Below are 19984 nucleotides of genomic sequence, written 5' to 3' on the forward strand. Positions count from 1 at the left end.
CTCCAATTCTACCCCTCTTCCCTCCCTCTCCACCACTCCCCCCCCCATAAGACCTCTCACCCCCATAAAGACCCCTCCGCTAGCCTCCCGCCTCCCCCGCCTCCACTTCCCCTCCCTCCATCTTCCCACACAATAACACCCTCTCCAAACCTGACACAAGCCACATTGCTACGATCTAGACTGTTATAAATTGTTCAAATACCACATTACGATGTCACCCCGACGCAATGTAAATTGTCATAAATTCTTGTTGCAATGTAAAATGTTTTTGTTTTAAACTCTCAAATTACCTCATTACTATGTAAACCCATATTCATATTATGACATTATAAATAACCCATATTCATATTATGACATTATAAATGTTACTGTGATTTGCTACTATCCTATATATTTTAAATTGTTATAATTTATACTCATCCCCTTCGTTGCTAGACAAGTTACCATGTTAAATGTTTACAATGTAAATTAAGGCAAGTTACCATGTTAATTGTTTCAATGTAAAATAAGGCAGACCCTGCTCTATTCACCGAGTTATATGTAAACCGATGTGATATCTCGATCGAATGTCTGTATATAAAAGCAAATAAATAAATAAAATAAATATGGATTGTTTCTTACTAGAGTGTTATACTACAGTGTCAGTAACATCTGGTGGCCAGACTGGGGGCATCTGCCACACTCAAAAGTTTCAGTCAGATGTTTGATAGTTGTACTATTGATTGTGGTTTAATTCTGATACATTTTGTTAGATTTATCAAAACTTCCAACAAGTCAGATGAACTTTTGATGAACCAGTTTTATCAAGATTTGCAATTTCTACTTCCAAGAGCATAACTATAGACAAGGCTGGTGCTAGCTTTGTTGCTGCCCTGTGCGAACAAGTACTGTCCTGCCCCCATCCCCCCACCCACGATTCATTCAGTCTGTGTCCCCAGCCTATCAAATAAAGTCCAGCTCCCTCCAGCAATGTATATTTTTAAAAACTGACACCTATCTACTCCTCCACAGAACCAATGGTCAAGGGAAGGGTGTTACATACCCTAGGCCTAGGGAAACCTTACAGCCTTGCACACACACCACCACCCTCACTCCCACACCCTTTAAAGCCACAAAAAATGTAGTTATGCACTTGTAACAAATTTTCTCACAGGACAAGCAGGATGGTAGTCCTCACATATGGGTGACATCATCAGGATGGAGCCCAATCACAGAAAACTTCTGTCAAAGTTTCCAGAACTTTGACTGGCCCCTACTGGGCATGCCCAGCATGGCACTAACCCTGCAGCCAGCAGGGGTCCCCCTTCAGTCTTCTTTTTTCCACTCAGCAGTAGCCTCGCGGTTTAGGAGCTCTGAACACATTCCTGACAGGAATTTTTTCCTCACGGACTCTTTTAAAATATCTTGCCCCACAGGGGTCCCTCCTCTAACTTTCTCTGGCCGTGGTACTCCGGTAAGTTTTTTCGTCGGTTACCGTCGAGTTTGGCCCTCGCGGTCTGCTGGCTGTCGACCGTACCGTGGCTCGATTTTTTTCTATGGCCATGGCATCGGGTTTTCATCGGTGCCCAGATTGTACTTGCACCATGTCGATCACAGACCCTCATAGCGTCTGTGTAATGTGCTTAGGCCGTGAGCATGATGTCCTGACTTGCACCAAATGTGCCCTCATGACACCAAAAGGTCTCAAAGACAGAATGGAGAAGATGGGACTCCTCTTCTGTGCTCACACCCCGACGCCGTCCATTGCATCGACGTCATCGGATCCGGCACCAACGAAGTCGCACCAACATCGACAACCGTCCGGTGACCGTCCGCCATCGACGTCTTCACGGCCATCGACTCCCGTTTCTCCCCCTCAAGATCGAGGAGATCGAACGGAGAAACATCGCCATCGGCATCGTAAGTCTCGGACTGTCGAGGGAGCTAAATTATCGACCTCGCCACCGTCCGAGCCACCATCGAAGAAGCCCCGTCCAGGAACGGCACCGACCACTCCCGCGACCGGGACATCGAGGCCACCCTCACCCGATCGGGGTTTGGGAGTCGCGATTCCGCCTGTAAAGGTGGTCCCTCCGACTGTGCCTCAGCCTTCGTCTTCTGTCTCGGAGCCGGAGCTGATTGCCCCAGTTCTCCGGGAAGAACTGGACGGGCTGGGCCAGGAGGCCATCGACAAGGCGATGCAATGACTCCAGGTCCCTGCGGCACAGACATCGGTATCGAGAGTGGAACCGGTCACTGACCCGATTTCAGCAGCGCTGGAACCGCTGCTATCCCGGATGGAGGCGCTCATGACTGCCCTTCCACCGGTGATTCCCGGGTCTCCGATGGCTCCGGTGCGATCCCCGATGACAGCCTCATCGGGAGGAGAAACACCGTTCCGCATTCCTCCTTCGGGGGTATTGCCTCAGCCATCGATGCCATGTCGTCCCTCGCCACTGATTCATTCATCGGGAGCGATAGGCACATCGGCGCCATCGATGCCTTCGATACCGGCACCGATGCTTTCCAGGCCGTCCACGGTGCCCCCGGCGATTCCTTTGATTTTCTCGGAGCCTCAGCCGGGGCCGTCGGGTATCCAACCCCCTTCTCGTTCTACAGGTCAGCCTACTGATCCTTATGACACTTGGGGTAATGATACTTCCTCAGACACCGATGACTTACCTTCACCTCCCTCACCTACTGAAAGTAGGAAGTGTTCTCCTCCAGAGGACCTCTCTTTCATTAATTTTGTGAAAGAAATGTCGGAATTGGTCCCTTTTCAGCTTCAGACGGAGCAAGATGATAGGCACCAGATGATGGAGCTTCTCCAATTCCTGGATGCCCCTAAAGTGATCACTTCTATTCCCATTCATCAAGTTCTGCTTGACCTCCTCAAAAAGAGCTGGGAAAATCCTGGATCCATTGCCCCAGTACACAGAAAAGCTGACACTACTTATCTAGTACAGTCAGCCCTGGGCTTTCAAAAATCTCAGCTTGACCACCACTCAGTTGTGGTAGAATCAGCTCAAAAGAAAGCGAAAAGGATGAAGCCACACTCCTCTACCCCCTCCTGTCAAGGAACACAAGTTCCTAGACAATATTGGTCGACGAGTGTTCCAAGGGGCCATGCTCATCTCCAGAATTGCTTCTTACCAGCTGTACATGACCCAATACAACAGGGTCATTTTCAAGCAAATATAGGACTTCTCTGAAACCCTGCCTGACCAATTCCAAGAACACCTTCAAACCCTTGTCAACAAGGGCTTTGAAGCAGGGAAGCATGAGATACGAACAGCTTACGATATCTTCAACACCTCCACTAGAGTGTCTGCAACTGCCATTTCGGCAAGACGCTGGGCCTGGCTCAAGTCTTCTGACCTTCGCCCAGAAGTACAAGACAGGCTCTCTGACCTGCCCTGCATAGGAGATAATCTGTTCGGTGAACAGATTCAGCAAATAGTGGCTGAATTAAAGGACCATCATGAGACCCTCAAACAGCTCTCATCGATACCTTCTGACTTCCCTTCTAGACAGCCCTTCAAGAAGGACTCTAAGAAGTCATTCTTCCGCCCAAGGATGTACTATCCTCCACCAACAAGGTCCCGAGCTATGAGGCCTTATCAAAAATCTCAGCCTCACCAGCCCCGGAAGCAAAAGCCACAAGCACCTCCCCAGCCGGGGCCTGCTTCAGGTTTTTGACTTTCACTTGGAGAGCAGCAGCCTGATCCCTCTGCCAAGCATACCAGTGGGAGGCCAATTATGCCACTTTGATGGAATATGGCAATCAATCACAACCGACCAATGGGTGCTGGCAATCATTGCTCAGGGTTACCATCTGAATTTTCTTGCTGTTCCACCGGATTCCCCACCTCTACAAGCGTGGAGACTAACCGACCACTCTGTCCCTCTGGAGCAGGAGGATTCCCTTCTTCTCCAGTTAAGAGCAATAGATCCCGTTCCTCTTTCGCAACAAGGCCTAGGGTTCTATTCCCGGTATTTTTTGATCCCCAAAAAATCCGGGGGGCTTCGTCCAATTCTGGACCTATGTGCCCTCAACAAGTACCTCCAGCGGGAAAAGTTCAAAATGGTAACCTTGGGCTCACTTCTACCTCTTCTACAAAGAGGAGTCTGACTCTGCTCTCTGGACCTCCAGGACGCATACACCCACATCACGATAGCTCCAGCTTATCACAAGTACCTTCGGTTTTTAGTAGGACCAAGGCACTATCAATACCGGGTGCTTCCATTGGGCCTAGCATCGGCACCACTAGTCTTTTCCAAATGCCTAGTAGTCGTCGCAGCTTTTCTCAGGAAACAAGGTGTTCACGTCTACCCCTATTTAGACGACTGGTTAATCAGGGCCCCAACCCAGCAAGCTGCTCGGTCGTCCCTGGATTTGACCCTACACACTCTAATCTCTCTAGGATTTCTCGTCAATTACGAGAAATCCTATTTAGTCCCATCTCAAACCTTATCGTTCATTGGGGCAGACTTGGACACCTTACAGGCAAAAGCCTTTCTACCTCAACAACGAGTGCAAACCCTCGTGTCCCTCGCTCATCAGTTGCAGTCTCAGTATACAGCAACAGCTCGACAATTCCTTGTCCTTCTTGGACACATGGTGTCCACAGTCCATCTCACACCAATGGCCCGCCTGGCCATGAGAGTCATGCATTGGACTCTGAGGTCACAATGGATTCAAGCGACTCAGCCTCTGTCAACCATTGTCCACATCACCGACGCACTCTGTCTGTCTCTCGCCTGGTGGAAAGATCAGAACAATCTCCTCCAGGGACTGCCTTTTCACCTGCCAGATCCTCAACTCATTCTCACCACCGACGCTTCCAACCTCGGCTGGGGAGCTCATGTGAACGATCTGCAGTCACAAGGTTTTTGGTCTCCAGAGGAAGCCAAAAACCAGATAAATTTCCTGGAGCTTCGAGCGATGCGATATGCTCTCAGAGCTTTTCAGGATTGCCTATCAAATCACGTCATCCTGATTCAGACGGACAACCAGGAGGCCATGTGGTACATCAACAAGCAGGGAGGCACAGGCTCCTTCCTTCTGTGTCAGGAAGCTGCGCAGATTTGGGCGGAAGCGCTCTCCCGCTTGATGTACCTCAGGGCCACCTATTTGCCGGGAGTGCACAATGTCTTGGCAGACAAACTGAGTCGTGTCTTCCAACCGCACGAGTGGTCTCTCAATCCCTCTGTAGCGACCTCTCTCTTCCAGCAATGGGGTCATCCCCAAATAGACCTCTTTGCGTCCCCTCAGAACCATAAGGTGGACAATTACTGCTCCTTCATTCGGAGCTAGCGCTCTCAGCCCAGAGATGCATTCTCCTTCTCGTGGGCAGCCGGTCTTCTTTATGCATTCCCTCCACTTCCTCTTCTCTCGAAGACTCTCGTGAAGCTCCGTCAGGACAATGGAACCATGATCCTGATAGCACCTCACTGGCCACGCCAAGTGTGGTTTCCCATACTCCAGGATCTCTCCATCCGCAGGCACATTCCCTTGGAACGCACCCGCTTCTGATCACTCAGAACGACGGATGTCTATGCTATCCCATTCTTCAGGCCTTGTCCCAGACAGCATGAATGTTGAAAGGTTAATCCTTCAACCACTTCACCTTTCAGATTCGGTTTCTCGTGTCCTGATTGCTTCACGAAAGCCTTCCACAAGAAAATCTTATTCCTATAAATGGAAAAGGTACACATCATGGTGTTCTTCACAATCCCTTGATCCCTTTTCCTGTCCAATCCCAAGGTTTTTGGACTATCTCTGGCATTTATCGGAATCAGGTCTAAAGACCTCTTCCATCAGAATGCATGTTAGTGCGGTAGCCACCTTCCATAAAGGTGTCGGGGATATCCCTATATCGGTACAACCCCTTGTAACACGTTTTCTTAAAGGCTTGCTCCATATCAAGCCACCTTTACGTCCTCTGGCCCCTTCTTGGGACCTTAATCTGGTTCTCGGGCGGCTCATGAAACCACCCTTCGAACCTCTTCACTCCTGTGACCTAAAATTTCTCACATGGAAAGTGATTTTACTTTTGGCTATCACTTCAGCTCGCAGGGTTAGTGAGTTACAGGCCCTAGTTACCTGTTCGCCTTACACTAAACTCCTGCAAGACCGGGTGGAACTCCGCACTCACCCTAAGATTTTGCCTAAGGTAGTTCTGGAGTTTCACATTAATCAATCCATCATACTACCTATCTTCTTTCCCAGGCCCCACTCCATCCCAGGGGAACAGGCTCTGTATACCCTTGACTGTAAACGGGCTCTAGCGTTCTACCTAGACCGTACAGTTGCCCACAGGAAGAGCACTCAGTTATTCGTCTCTTTCCATCCCAACAAACTAGGGCAATCTGTGGGTAAGCAGACTCTCTCCTCCTGGTTGGCGGACTGCATATTCTTTTGCTATCAGCAAGCAGGCATTCCTTTTCAAGACCGTGTTAAAGCACACTCTGTGAGGGCCATGGCGACTTCAGTAGCACACCTAAGATTGGTGCCGCTTCCTGACATTTGCAGGGCTGCCACCTGGAGTTCTCTCCACACCTTCGCAGCCCACTATTGCCTAGACAAAGCCGGAAGACAAGATTCCATCTTCAGCCAATCTGTCCTGCGTAACCTATTTCCAACGTGACGTACCAACACCCTTCCGCCTGCCCGGTGGGGTTCAGGATGCCGTCTACCAAATTCCACCCCAGTTGTTGTGCCTGTTGCACGCCATTGGGTACATTTGGTGCATGTTCAGAGATCCTCAGCTTGGTACTCACCCATATGTGAGGACTACCATCCTGCTTGTCATGTGAGAAAGCAAATGTTGCTTACCTTTAACAGGTGTTCTCACAGGACAGCAGGATGTTAGTCCTCACGAAACTCGCTCGCCGCCCCGCGGTGTTGGGTTCGTAACGTTTTGTTGTTTTATTTTTTCGGCACTGCCTGTAGCTATAAAATAAGACTGAATGGGGACCCCTGCTGGCTGCAGGGTTAGTGCCATGCTGGGCATGCCCAGTAGGGGCCAGTCAAAGTTCTGGAAACTTTGACAGAAGTTTTCCATGATTGGGCTCCATCCTGATGATGTCACCCATATGTGAGGACTAACATTCTGCTGTCCTGTGAGAACACCTGTTACAGGTAAGCAACATTTGTTTCCTTCCGCCATCAGGAGTCCTTCCGGTGCCTAGATTATCCGTTTCACTGATTGCATCTTTGTTTCTATCAATGACACCGACCCGTCCATTGATGCCCTCACAAGACTCTTCATAATCATGAAGTACTCTGGTTAAACAACACCCTACATTTCCAGACTAAACAGATCTGCCTACTCTGGTACCTTACACATCCCTCCACCTAAGCTTACACATCTAATCTCCATCAGAGATCGAGCGCTCTCTAATTGGAATTTAATGCCCCCTGACCTATGACTAGAACCATGCACACAGAAATTAAAAAAATAATCTTAAAACCTGGCTATTCAAACAGACTTTTCCATAACTCCCCCACCTACAGCAAACCCCATGCCACACCTTTATAAATACCTACAATTCCACTGTATAAAGTTTTTTTGTTTTTTTTTTATTGACTTGTTCCTATCACTCTCTCCTTTTCCTTCTTGCTTACAGAACTAACCTCTATATATATTAAAACTGTAACTTTCTATTGTATTTATTGGCTGTATTTATGTTGAATCTGTAACTCTCTATTGAAATTATTGGATGTAACTTTTTTTTCCTTACTCTCTTTCATCGTTTTTCTATGTTTTCTGTAAACCGATGTGATGTGCAAACAAACTTCGGTATATAAAAGCCTTAAATAAAGAATCCCTAGCATTCTATTTGCTTTCTTGGCTGCTGCTGCATACTGAGCAGAAAATTTCAACATATTTTCAGTGATGACACCCAGATCCTTTTCCTGAGTGGTGACTCCTAAATTGGATCCTTGGATTGTGTAGCCATAATTTGGATTACTCTTCCCTATGTGCATCACTTTGCACTTGTCATCTTCTATTTTATTTATTTATTTATTATTTTTATACACCGACATTCGATCTTAATCAAGATATCACACCAGTTTACATTCAGGTACTGTAGGTTTTTCTCTATCCCTAGAGGGCTTACAATCTAAGTTGGTTTTTTTTTTGTACCTGAGGCAATGGAGGGTAAAGTGACTTGCCCAAGATCACAAGGAGCAACAGCAGGACTCAAACCCTGGTCTCTTGGTTCATAGTCTGCTGCTCTAACCACTAGGCTATTCCTCCTTTTTCGTTTGCCATTTGTATGCTTAGTCTCCCAGTTTCGCAATGTCCTCTTGTAATTCTCATAAGCCTCTTGTGATTTAACAACTTTGATTAATTGTGTTATTAGCAAATTTGATTACCTCATTTGTTCCAATTTCCAGTTCGTTTATAAATATATTAAAAAGCTGTGTCCCAGAACAGATCCCCAGGGCACTCCACTATTTACCTTTCTCCATTGGGAAAATTTACCTTTTAGCCCTACTCCCTTTTTCTATCTTTTAACCAGTTGGCAATCCATAATAGACCACTGCCCCCTATGTCATGACTTTTTAATTTCTTAATACGTCTGTCATGAGGGACTTTGTCAAATGCTTTCTGGAAATCCAGATACAGTATATCAGCTGGCTCACCTTTATCCACATGTTTATGTCCAAGTTGACTTTGTTCCATTAAACTATGCCTATCTATATGTTCAGCAATTTTATTCTTTTTGATAGTTTCTACTATTTTGCCTGGCACAGACATCAGACTCACTGGTCTGTAGTTTACTGGATTACCAATTGATCCCGTTTTAAAAATTGCATCACATTGGCAACCCTCCAGTATTCAGGTACCATGGACGATGTTACTGATAGTTTACAATTTTCCAATAGCAGGCCATCAAAGCCACATTTATTCGTTCCTTAGAGTAAATTTATTTAGGTCTGATGCTCTGCTTGGTAGGGGAGGAGAAAGTAGGGAGAAATAAATTGGGCTTATATATTTGGGTGAATGTATTTAGAGTTGCATCTCTGTGGGTAGAGTTGAGGATATTAATGAAGTGTCATAGCAATATAGTAGATAATAGCAGATCTTTGGTCTAACCAGTATACATGATTGTTTCCCATGATAACCCTTCTTTCTGTGTGGCATGAATTTCTTTTCTGAGGCCAAGATGAATATATTATTCAGTCAAAATTAAATCTCTGCTCTTAAAAATCTCTGCTCTTAAAACAGTAGATATTAAGAAAAACCTACGTAAACTGCCATGTTTGCCCTCTTAGAGGCCAAAAATATTTTGAGCAAATTGAATTGTTAATGGGTAGATTTTCAACCAGTTAGTCAGTGGGCAAATAGCCTAATTTTAGGAGAATTTTCAAACACAAACTAGCTGGCTAGTTTTATTGGTTTGTGGTTAAAAATTCTCCTAAAAAGTAGTCTCTTACAATTAGTTGATAATCTATAGTTTGCTGGCTCTCTTAACTTTGTCTCCTCAATTAGCCAGCTGTCTGTAATTAGCTGCCTAAAATTAGTCATAGTTACACCTGCTGTTCTATGCACAAATTGATGGCTAAACTTAACTGCTAGCATTGAAAATTCACTGTAGCCAGCTACGTTTTTCTCCACCCCAGTCACATTTTTTATTATTTATTTTTAATTTTTTATATACCGAGGTTCTTATAGAGACTACAAATCACTCCGGTTTACATATAACAATAAACTGCCCAACAGAGATAAGGGGCTTTACATAGAACAGTGGCACATATGTAACAACATAACTGGATGACAATATAACATAATGATAATAAATATTATAGATTAACATTGTAATTAATAAAATTGTGTAATATAATCTGTATAATTTAACTATTTAACTTGGATATAGTGACATATTAACCATGCCAGATGTAAATAATAAGATAAAATGAGTTTTTGAATTTTTGAACTTAGATATTGTAGTCCAGTTGCAGAGGAAAATATAAATAATAAAATAAGACGAATTTTTAGAACTCAAAGATTGTAGTCCAGTTGCAGAGACCTGAAGGTATGACTTGGTACAGTGACCTAAATTAGGGGATGCTTCTTATTTGGGAAGGCTTTCCGTCTTGGTATGATTGAGAGACTGGGAAGGCTTGTTGGAAAAGAAGAGTCTTTAGTCTTTTTTTTAAAGTAGACATCCCTGGAAATGTCTACTTTAAAAGTGGATAAATATAGTTGCCTAGAGAAAACTGGTGGCTGTATGCAGCCTCTGTGCAGAGATTACATTTCAGAATTTCATTTCTAGCCACCTAATTGCTGAATTTAGGGAACTAGAGCCTATTGAAAATTGACCCGTTAATGAATAACTACTACACACCCCAAAGAACAGTAACTATTAAAACTTTTTCTCCATATAATTTTCTTTAGAAAAAGTGAACTGTCAGCCAGCTGTCTCATTCACTGTTCAAAATAGCAGATGAGAGAGTTTTCCGACTGAAAGATTGAAGACGTATGCTCCTGAAGCAGGCATAACTGTGCAGAGACTCTGCAGTGTCAAGCTAAGGTCATTGGTGGCAAAGAAGCATACAAATATTGGGAATTAATCAAATTAATCACTTTTATTATGGAGATCCTTGTGGATTATAAATTGTATTAAGTAAAGCTGGAAATCTGCAAGAACAAAGTGTAGCAGTGAAGACTTTGAGATGTGACTCTTGTTTCATGATTTTTTAATGCATAAAAAAATTCTAAAAAATAAGACATCATACAGTAGGCACTAAGACATTATGCAATTGAAATTAAGAAAGATTGATTGATTACATTGGGATTGGACATTGGGATTGGACTGGTGAATTTTAGCTAAATTTCTGTGACATTGCTTCGCTTTATATAATATCATTTTTATAGATAATTCAATTTTCTAAAGATAATTATATGAAAAAAAGTTTTAAAAGTTACTGTTCTTTGGGATTTGTAGTTGATATACATTTTGAACAGTATAGGGGATTCTCTTTTGGGATTGTTAAATCTCCTTTAATAAATAAGCAAAAATAAAATTAATAAATATAAAATAATAAATTACTATTGCCCATTAAAATAGTTATAATCTGTAGATAGAAACCTCAGAAGGATGCGTTTCATGGTTGTAGCCCATAAAATGGCCATTTGATTTGCTGACAGTGGATTTATTAACGCATAAGACACCCTGAATAGCCTAAAGCAGGGTAGGCAACTCCAGTCTTCGATTGCCACAAGCCACTCAGGTTTTCAGGATATTCACAATGAATATGCATGAGTTGTATTACCTGCCTCCATTACACTCGACTGGAGTTGCCTATCTTGATATAAAATTGTATCCTGATTGAACATTTAATCTTAATCTGGAAAATAATTTACATTCTTTTTTTCTTATAACAAACAGTCATTTTTATTTTATCAAATATAAATATTTTTATGTGCTTTTCCTTTAACAGAAACCTTTTGGACAGAGACACATTTTCAAAATCAGATCCAAGTAAGTGCCTACTACGTTTTTATCTGTTTTTTTTCATTACAGAAGAGGTGGTAAAGAAATATTTGAGTTTAATTCAGTGCAGTTAAAATGAAGTTCCCCTCTACTTTTATGTGTTATGTACATTTTGTTTACATGAAAGTTGCACAAGATAGGAGTGAGGCTCCTAAATTGGTCCCTTTGAAAATTATTTGGGCTAAGTGCCTAAATTTAGGCTCATAGAGGTTCATATTTAGCACTACTTAGCAGGATAAATTCTGACTTAATCCGATTAAGTGGTTTGTTTTAAATATTCAGACACAGTCAGCAGCCGCCACTTAGCTGGAGAAAGGCTTATCCGGCTAAACTGTAGGAGGGGAATGGGCATAACAAGGAGGAGCTGAGTTAGCTTTATAAATTATCCGGTTAACTCCAATTGAATTATCCTGTTAACTCTGGTCACCTCTTAGACGTGTCCTAAATTTAGCCAGATAAGCTTCTCTGACTAACTTAAGGATAGCTGGATGACTGTGTAGCTGAATATATAGGTGAAATTAGCCAGATAAGTTTATCCGACTAACTTGCCTAGATACACAGTAGCTGAATATAGACCTCATAGAGGCCAATCTTAAAAAAAAAAAGTCGATTCAGCTACCTTTAACTGGCTATCTTTTGAATATCGCCAATTAGGTTTAAGGATTTCCAGTCTTGTGTGGCAGGATAACTTTAGCCTTAACAGGATAAACTGAAAAGACTATAACTGGTTAAGTTGTACTGCTGATTTAAAAAACAAAAAGAACCTTGCAGGTCTAGTGGTCCAATTGCTGCCTCATCATCCAAGGTCAAAATCACGGATCCAGCCAGGTCAAGCCTTCAGTAGCCTCTCCAAAACCTTCTGATATGCTTTAAATTCCAAAAATTGAATGGATCAAGGATCGGTCTCCCCCTTCCTCTCCGCCAGCTCCCTGGTTCACTATGTTAGCTCAAATTAGCCCTGCATTGCTATCCTCCCTTCCTCTCTTCGCCCCCAACACTAACCCTCACACTTACCTTATACCTTAAAAATGTAAATCTTCAGCCCGGATCATGGTATGCTGCTACTGCGACTTGGTCCTGGTGCTTTCTGCATTGCTTTGTGAGCAATACTATCTACTGGATTGGATTCAGAAGGCAGACAATGCTGGGCCCCAACTTTTATGGTCCGGGGTACTTCTATGTTATATTTGGGAAAAAGTATTAAGTAGCACATAATGATTGAATATGCTTTGCTTTTATGGCCAAGTCCTAAAGCAAAGCATTTTCAAGCAGTATTGTTTGAGGTATCAAGGTTTGTCACTCTATAACAATGTTGCTAGCAGTAATTGTTGCATGGTGGACTCCTAGCTGAAATAAGGTTGGTGCCACCGACAGGATGGGACCTCCTATAGGTCCGCATTGTCGGAGGCGGGTACGCTCGGCGTGGAGACCCAATAGGACCTTCACCAATACCAGCCCTTGTTCCCTGCAGGTTAAACCCTTGGGTACCGGGGCTGGCTAGACTTAGGCATGGGTCTCCAGATGACGCTGAATCCCACGACAACAGAAGACGGAGTCAGGCATACCAAAGGTCAAGGGCAGGCGGCAAGCAGCTGTATCTGGAAGGAGGCCAAAGCTCAGGGCAGGCGGCGAGCAGTAAGAACTGAAGAACAGGCAGATGGTTGGGGAAGGCAGCAGACAAGACGAGATCCAGGAACATGTCAAGGTCAGAACCAGAAGAGTAGTCATGGAGTAGAAGGAGCAGATCGGGAGCCAGGAACTGGAGGCAGGGCAGGAACTGGAACACAGAGCAGAATAGGAACACACAGAGCAGGATCAGGAACATTCAGAGCAGAATCAGGAACACATGGAGCAACCAGAATCTCTGAGGCAGAGTGGGACCTGTTGCTGAGGCAAGGAACGGACGGTCAGACAGGGTTTAAATAGTCCCCTAGCCTGACGTCATTGATCGGGACCGCAGGAAGATTTCCTGCCACTGATTCTTTATATTTCAGGAGGAGCCGTGCATGCCTGGGGGGGGGGCTGGCAGCAGAGTCAGCGTCAGCGTAAGAGGTGGTGGATGCCAAAGAGTAAGGCCGAGTGGCCTGAGGGGACCGGGAACCAGCACAGACCGAGTCGGGGCAGAAGCAACTTTCTTGGGTCTAGAGATGAGGGACACTGACCGCGGACCTCCATATCTGGCGACCGCAACAGTAGTCCCTCCTCTACGCCCCCTCCCCAGGGGTTTAGGCTTCTTGGGATGTGCCAAGTGGATCTGCCTTTGAAGGCCCTTGTCTAAGATATTGGAAGCTGGCTCCCATGAGTTTCTTCTGGGCCCAAAGCCTTCCAGGAAATTAGGTATTGCCACTTTTTATTACATTACCGGACGTCTAGGACTTCTTCCACTGGGCGTCCTCGGAGGACAAGTCTTGAGGCTCTGGAGTTTTCCAGTGTGGCCATGACAGGACCAGAGGATTAAATAGAGAGATGTGAAAAGAGTTACGAATCCTTGTTATTGTTTGTAAGGTTTTGGGTGGACCCTTGGACACTGGGGCAGATGACCACGCCCACAGGGGGAAGTCCCGTGAGGGGCCACAGGTCAGGCTCAGCTTAGGACACACAACACAGAATTGTCTTTTATTAAACAGAGTTGTGAAGCCACCAGAGCTGTCAGTAGTGAGTAGAGATGAATCCGGCTGGGCTTGTAGTCCCTCAGGACACTGGCACAGCGATCCCTCAATGGTTGTGCTATAGAGGAGAGAAACTGAGATAGTGAGTACAATGGAGCATACATAGGGTTCTGGTATGGAGCCTCGTAGGTTGATTACTCACACAGCGCTTTCTCCCGGAAGGTATCACAGAAGCTGGAATAGAGACAGGCCCTCAAGGTGCGAGTACCTGGTTCCAGGGAACAGCTCTGAGAGAGTCGAGATGGTAACTCACTGATGGTGTAGGCAGCAGGTTCTTCCTTGCCTCCAATGCCAGAATTCTTCTCAGCTGGGGAAAATTTTCATGAAAAGGAGCAAGGTAGTAGAGTCCCCTGCTCGGAATGCTGGCTTAGCATTGCTGCCACGGGAGTGGCCAAGGCATCGACGTCGATGATGAATGGGTGCGTGGGGTCTGAATGGCACAGGCATGTGTCTTGAAGAAAAGCTTGTTTCAGGTCAATGAATGCTGTGACCGCTTCTGGGGGCCACTGCTTGGGATTAGCCCCTTTACTGATGAGGGCAGTGAGCAGAGCAACTAGCTGTGAATATCGAGGAATGAAGTGCCTATGGAAGTTAGCAAATCCTAAGAAAAGTTGTAAGACCTGTAGACCAGATGGCTGGGGCAACTCCTGGATACAAGCCACCTTCTCCGGGTCCATGTGGAACCTGGTGCTGGATATAATATACCCCAGGAAGGGGAGAGACTCACGTTTGAACAGACACTTTTCAAGCTTTGCATAGGGTTTGTTTGTGCGGAGTCGGAGAACCAGTTGGCTGTCCCAGTGATGGGATTGGAGATCTTTGGAGTAATCAAGGACATCATCAAGGTACACCATTACCGAAGTATGCAACAAGTCTCAGAAGACCTCATTCATCATATGCTGGAATACAGCTAGGGTGTTACACGGACCGAATGGCATGACTAGATATTCGTAGTGGCCATCTCGGTGTTGAATACGGTCTTCCACTCTTCGCCAGGTCTAATTCGTACTAGGTTATAGGCGCCTCGGAGATCCAGCTTGGTAAAAATTTTAGCTCCCTGCAGGTGGTCAAGGAGTTCAGGGATAAGGGGCAAGGGATAGCAATCCCTTCTGGTGATGGCATTTAGATCTCAATAGTCAATACAGGGCTGGAGCGGTCCATCCTTCTTTGCAACGAAAAAGAACCTGGCTCCTGTGGGGGAGGTGGATGGCCGAATGAAGCCCCTCTCTAGGTTCTCTATGATATACTGAGACATGGCTCGGGTCTCAGGGAGAGATAGGGGATAGACATGACCCCCTAGGAGGCATGGTGCCTGGCAGGAGATTGATGGCGCATTAAAGGGCCGATGTTCCAGGAGAGTCTCTGCCATCTTCTTTGAAAAAACATTCTCGAAGTCAGCGTACTGAGGAGGTAGGCCAATGGAGGTGGCTGCCAGGGGAACAGGAATGCGCTGGACGAGGAGGAGGCAATAATACTGGCACGAGGTCAGCTGGAGAGTGCCCCAGTCAGAGGGGAGAGTGTGCCTGCAGCCACGGCAGTCCCAAGACGATGGGATGAATTGATTTCTCGAGAATGAAGAATGGAATCAATTCTTCGTGCAACACACCGGTGCGTAGTAGCACCAGAGCGGTGACCTGGGTAATCCAGCCCGGTAAGGGTTCCCCGTGGATCGAGGAGATCACAATGGGTGGAATCCTGGGTAGAGCAGACAGACCTAGCTGAGACATCAGTTCACTGGAGATAAAGTTCCCACCAGTGCCTGAGTCCACTAGTGCCAGGGTAGGTTAGGAGCACTGCGGGAGCCGGTAGAGTACATTGAGGCAAAACCTAGGGTCATCTCCCTGCTGACACCTAGGTTTGGCAGTTTCACTGCCGCACTGGGTACTGTGCCAAGAGATGAACCTTCCCTGCACAATAGAGGCAGAGACCCAGGGAATGTCTCCGCTGCCTTTCTTCTGCTGAGAGGCTGGTCCGACCCAACTGCATGGGCTCTTCAGGATGCTGAGAGCCGGGCTCGGCTGCGGGACTCAGCGCCAGGGGACGCGAGAAAAATGGAGTCAGCAGTACTGGTTGGCGAAGTGTTTGAGACTTTTGAAGCCTTTGCTGAAGGCGACGGTCGATTCTTCCCGCCAGGTCTATTAGGGCATCCAAACCATCAGGAAGATCCCAGGCAGTGAGCTCATCATTGACCCTAGGAATCAGGCCCTCCAAGAAAATACTTCGGAGGCTGTTTTCTTGCCAGCCCAACTCAGTAGCCAGGGTGTGGAACTCCATAGCGTATTCTGCCAGCGTCTTGGAACCCTGCCGGAGATGGAATGTGTCAGAGCCAGCCGTGGTTAGTTATCCTGGCTCATTGAAAACCTGTTTGAAGGTCTGCACAGAACATTGCACGTCCTGAAGTAATGGGTCACCACATTCCCACAGAGGGGAGGCCCAAGCCAAGGCCTTACCATCAAACAAGGAAAGGATAAAGATAGTCTTAACACAGTCGCTGGGAAACTGGGCCAATTGAAGAGAAAATTGTATAAAGCATTGATTGAGAAAACCTCAACACTGTCTGGGATCTCCAACGTACCGAAGAGGAGCCGGAAGACGGATGGTTGTAGCAGCTGCTGCGGGTGGAACTGGTACCGAGGATATGGAACCACTGGAGCCAGTAAAGGTAGTAGCTTCCAAGCGGCTGCAAAGTGCTCCCTGGTGCTGGCCAGCATTTTGAGGCACTGTTGCTGCTGCTATATCTTTTGGGCTAGGCCTGGAATGGCCTGTAGACCGGGAAGATCTGCCAGATCCATGACCTCAGCAAACCTTTGCATGGTGGACCCCTGGTCGAGACGAGGTTGGCGCTTAGGTCCTCATCATTGGAGGCGGGTACGCTTGGTGTGGAGACCCAATAGGACCTTCACCAATACCAGCCCTTGTTCCCTGCAGGTTGAGCCCTTGGATACCGGGCTGGCTGGGCTTAGGCATGGGTCTCCAGACAATGAATCCCACGATGACAGCAGATGGAGTTAGGCATACCAGAGTTAGGGGCAGACGGAAAGCAGCAGTATATGGAAGGACGCCAAAGGTCAGGGCAGGCGGCAAGGAGGAAGAACCGAAGAACAGGCAGATGGTCGGGGCAGGCAGCAGATAAGATGAGATCCAGGAACATACCGAGGTCAGAATCAGAAGAGCAGTCACGGAGTAGAAGGAGTAGAGCGGGAGCCAGGAACCAGAGGCAGAGAAGGAACTGGAACTTGGAGCAGGAACAGGAACACACGGAGCAGGATCAGAAAAACTTGGAGCAGGATCAGGAAAACACGGGGCAGTATCAGGAACACATGGAGCAACCAGCGTCTCTGAGGCAGAGCGGGGCCCATTGCTGAGGCAAGGAACTGACAGTTAGGCAAGTTTTAAATAGTCCCCTAGCCTGACGTCATTGACGAAGACCGTGGGAAGATTTCTCACCACTGGCCCTTTAAATATCAGGAGGAGCTGCGTGGCAGAGTTGGTGTAAGAGGCGTCAGACACCGAAGAGCAGGGCCAAGTGGCCTGAGGAGGACCAGGAACCAGCGCGGACCAAGTCGGGGCAGAAGCCGCTTTCTTGGGCCCGGAGATAAGGGACGCTGACCCTGGACCTCCGCAGCTGGCGACCACAACAGTAATTTTGTTATGGGTTTGACAGTTGCTTAGTTTTGATGTAAATATTGCAGCCATTAAGATAAGGCTTATCTATCTATCTATCTATCTCTATCTATTTGACAGACTTATAGACAGCATATCCAATGTTCTTGGCAGCTTCCAAATGTCACATTCATAAAATCACATACAAATAGTAAAAAATATAAACAAATGGTACAGCATTTAAAACAATCAGCAATCCCGTGCATAATGTTCTTAACAGGGCATGGGGGAAACCTGTGCAGCATGGCAGTTACTACCCTTAACAGAAGGCTTGGGGAAACCTGCATGGAGCAGTATTATTACCCTTAACATAAGGCTTAGGGAAACCTGCGCAGAACAAAAGTACTACCCTTAACATAAGGCTTGGGGGTGACCTGCACAATATGGCAGTTGCTACCCTAATAGAATGAGGGTAATCTGCATGGAGCAGTAGTTGCTGCCTTTGATGGAGAGCTTGGGGGTGGTAATCATGAAGTGGCAGTTGCCACCCCATGCAGCTTGCTGGGTAGACTGGATAGACCATTTGATCTTCTTCTGCTATTACCATGTTACTATGTAACTGTTATAGGTGTGGTTGGATGTCCTTGAGGGTGCAGCAGTACCGTTCTTGAAAGATGGAGGCCCTATAGGAGGCACTGTCAGGTTAGAGAACTGTGAAAAGTGGAATATAAATTAAAAAATATATATATATATTCATTCTGCATATGTAGCATTCAGCACTGCCATCAGAACTTTGGCTGCTTCTATAGGAGCACTAAAGTTTGTTTGGCTGTGAGAGAGTGGCCTATGTGAAGATGCGCATGACCATCCAGCGGATGTACTCTCTATAGGGAACAATTTGTTTGCGCATAAAGTGCAGGAGATGGTGGCTCTGATTAAGGAGCATCAATCCATCCTACAGTCATTGTCAGCAGCAGTGGGGGACCAATATACTACAGCCCAAAAGCAATAAGTTCTTTCTATCCTTTTCAACGTCATCTAACTTCTCCCAGTCTCCAGTAGCACTGCTTGATGTTGGCAAAGGGAAAAACATCAACCAAAAGGCCAGTAGCAGTCTCAGCCTAAGCCTGAGATCAGTTTTGATGTCCTTGAGGCCCTACTTCCTGCCTCCACTGGTGGTGGGAAAGGTTCAGTTCTTCCTTCCAGAATGGAACCATGTCACAGTAGAATATGGGTACCGCTTACGCTTCTCTTGTCCTCTTATGAACTGACAGATGTCAGTCTTGACTTCTGACCCCTCTCAATCTGCTGAACTTCAGCTGGAAGTGCCACCCTTCCTTCATCAAAAAGTAATTGATCTTGTACCTTTGCAGAAATATGGACAAGGGTTCTATTTCCAGTAGTTTCTAATCCTCAAAATGTCAGGGGATAGGCTCACTTCAGGAGAAAGTGTTTCTTCCCATCACAAGGCACAGAATAATAGGCCTGGGAAGATCCTCTCCACAGCAGGACCAGGTATCAGCAAGGCCAGTCCCAGTTCTTCTCAGGCATGTGGCCGCAGCTGTTATTGTAGTTCCTCTGACTTGTCTACAAATGTGGGGTATTCATTGGGTCTCCAAATCCAGAGGGATCAGCTCTATTAAACTATTATCCAACCAAATCGCTATAACTCTTGAAATGAGAGAATCCCTTCAGTGATGGATGAACTTGGGTCTTTTATTACACATTCCAGTGCATCAAGTGACTCTATCTACCAATGTCTCCACAATGGGGTGGGGAACGGATACCTGTATTGCATGGACCTAAAGGTCATGGTTCCTAGGAGAGAGCAATTTGTAAATCAATCTTCTGGAGCTACTAGTCATCCATTATGCTCTAAGGGCTTTCTCTCACCTACTGAAGAAAATCGTAATCCAGATGGACAACCAGGTACCCATGTTCTATATGAACAAGCAAGGAGGCATGGGCTCGTATGCCATCAGAGTACAACAGAAAAGTTGAGAAGTTCTGTTTCATGCATTTGAGCAACTACAGATCAGCTCCCAATACTTTGTTCTGGACAGATGCATATCAGCCAATTTCTCTCATTGCCAGGACTGACCAGAAGGTCCTTCAGGGCAAGGCAAAGATAATCCTCATTGCACCTGTCTGGCCAAGATATGTACATCTATCAGTTTAGTCTCTGATTCTATTGGGGATTTCTCTGACTCTTATCTCACAGG

General features: G+C 45.9%; 1 protein-coding gene across 3 annotated transcripts in view; it reads left to right on the top strand.

Annotated features, from left to right (window-relative positions):
- Positions 1-19984, top strand: part of CPNE8 (copine 8) — a 587797-nt gene that overhangs the window by 87165 nt on the left and 480648 nt on the right. For all 3 annotated transcript variants that reach the window (XM_029615275.1, XM_029615273.1, XM_029615272.1), the window contains exon 2: positions 11438-11478. Coding sequence is in view for 2 of the 3 variants with exons in the window: in XM_029615273.1 (XP_029471133.1) it covers positions 11438-11478 (41 nt within the window). In the remaining variant the exon portion in view is untranslated. The remainder of the gene's footprint in view (positions 1-11437; positions 11479-19984) is intronic.

Source organism: Rhinatrema bivittatum, chromosome 9 (genome assembly GCF_901001135.1).
Source record: "Rhinatrema bivittatum chromosome 9, aRhiBiv1.1, whole genome shotgun sequence".
NCBI classification, from domain to species: Eukaryota; Metazoa; Chordata; class Amphibia; order Gymnophiona; family Rhinatrematidae; genus Rhinatrema; species Rhinatrema bivittatum.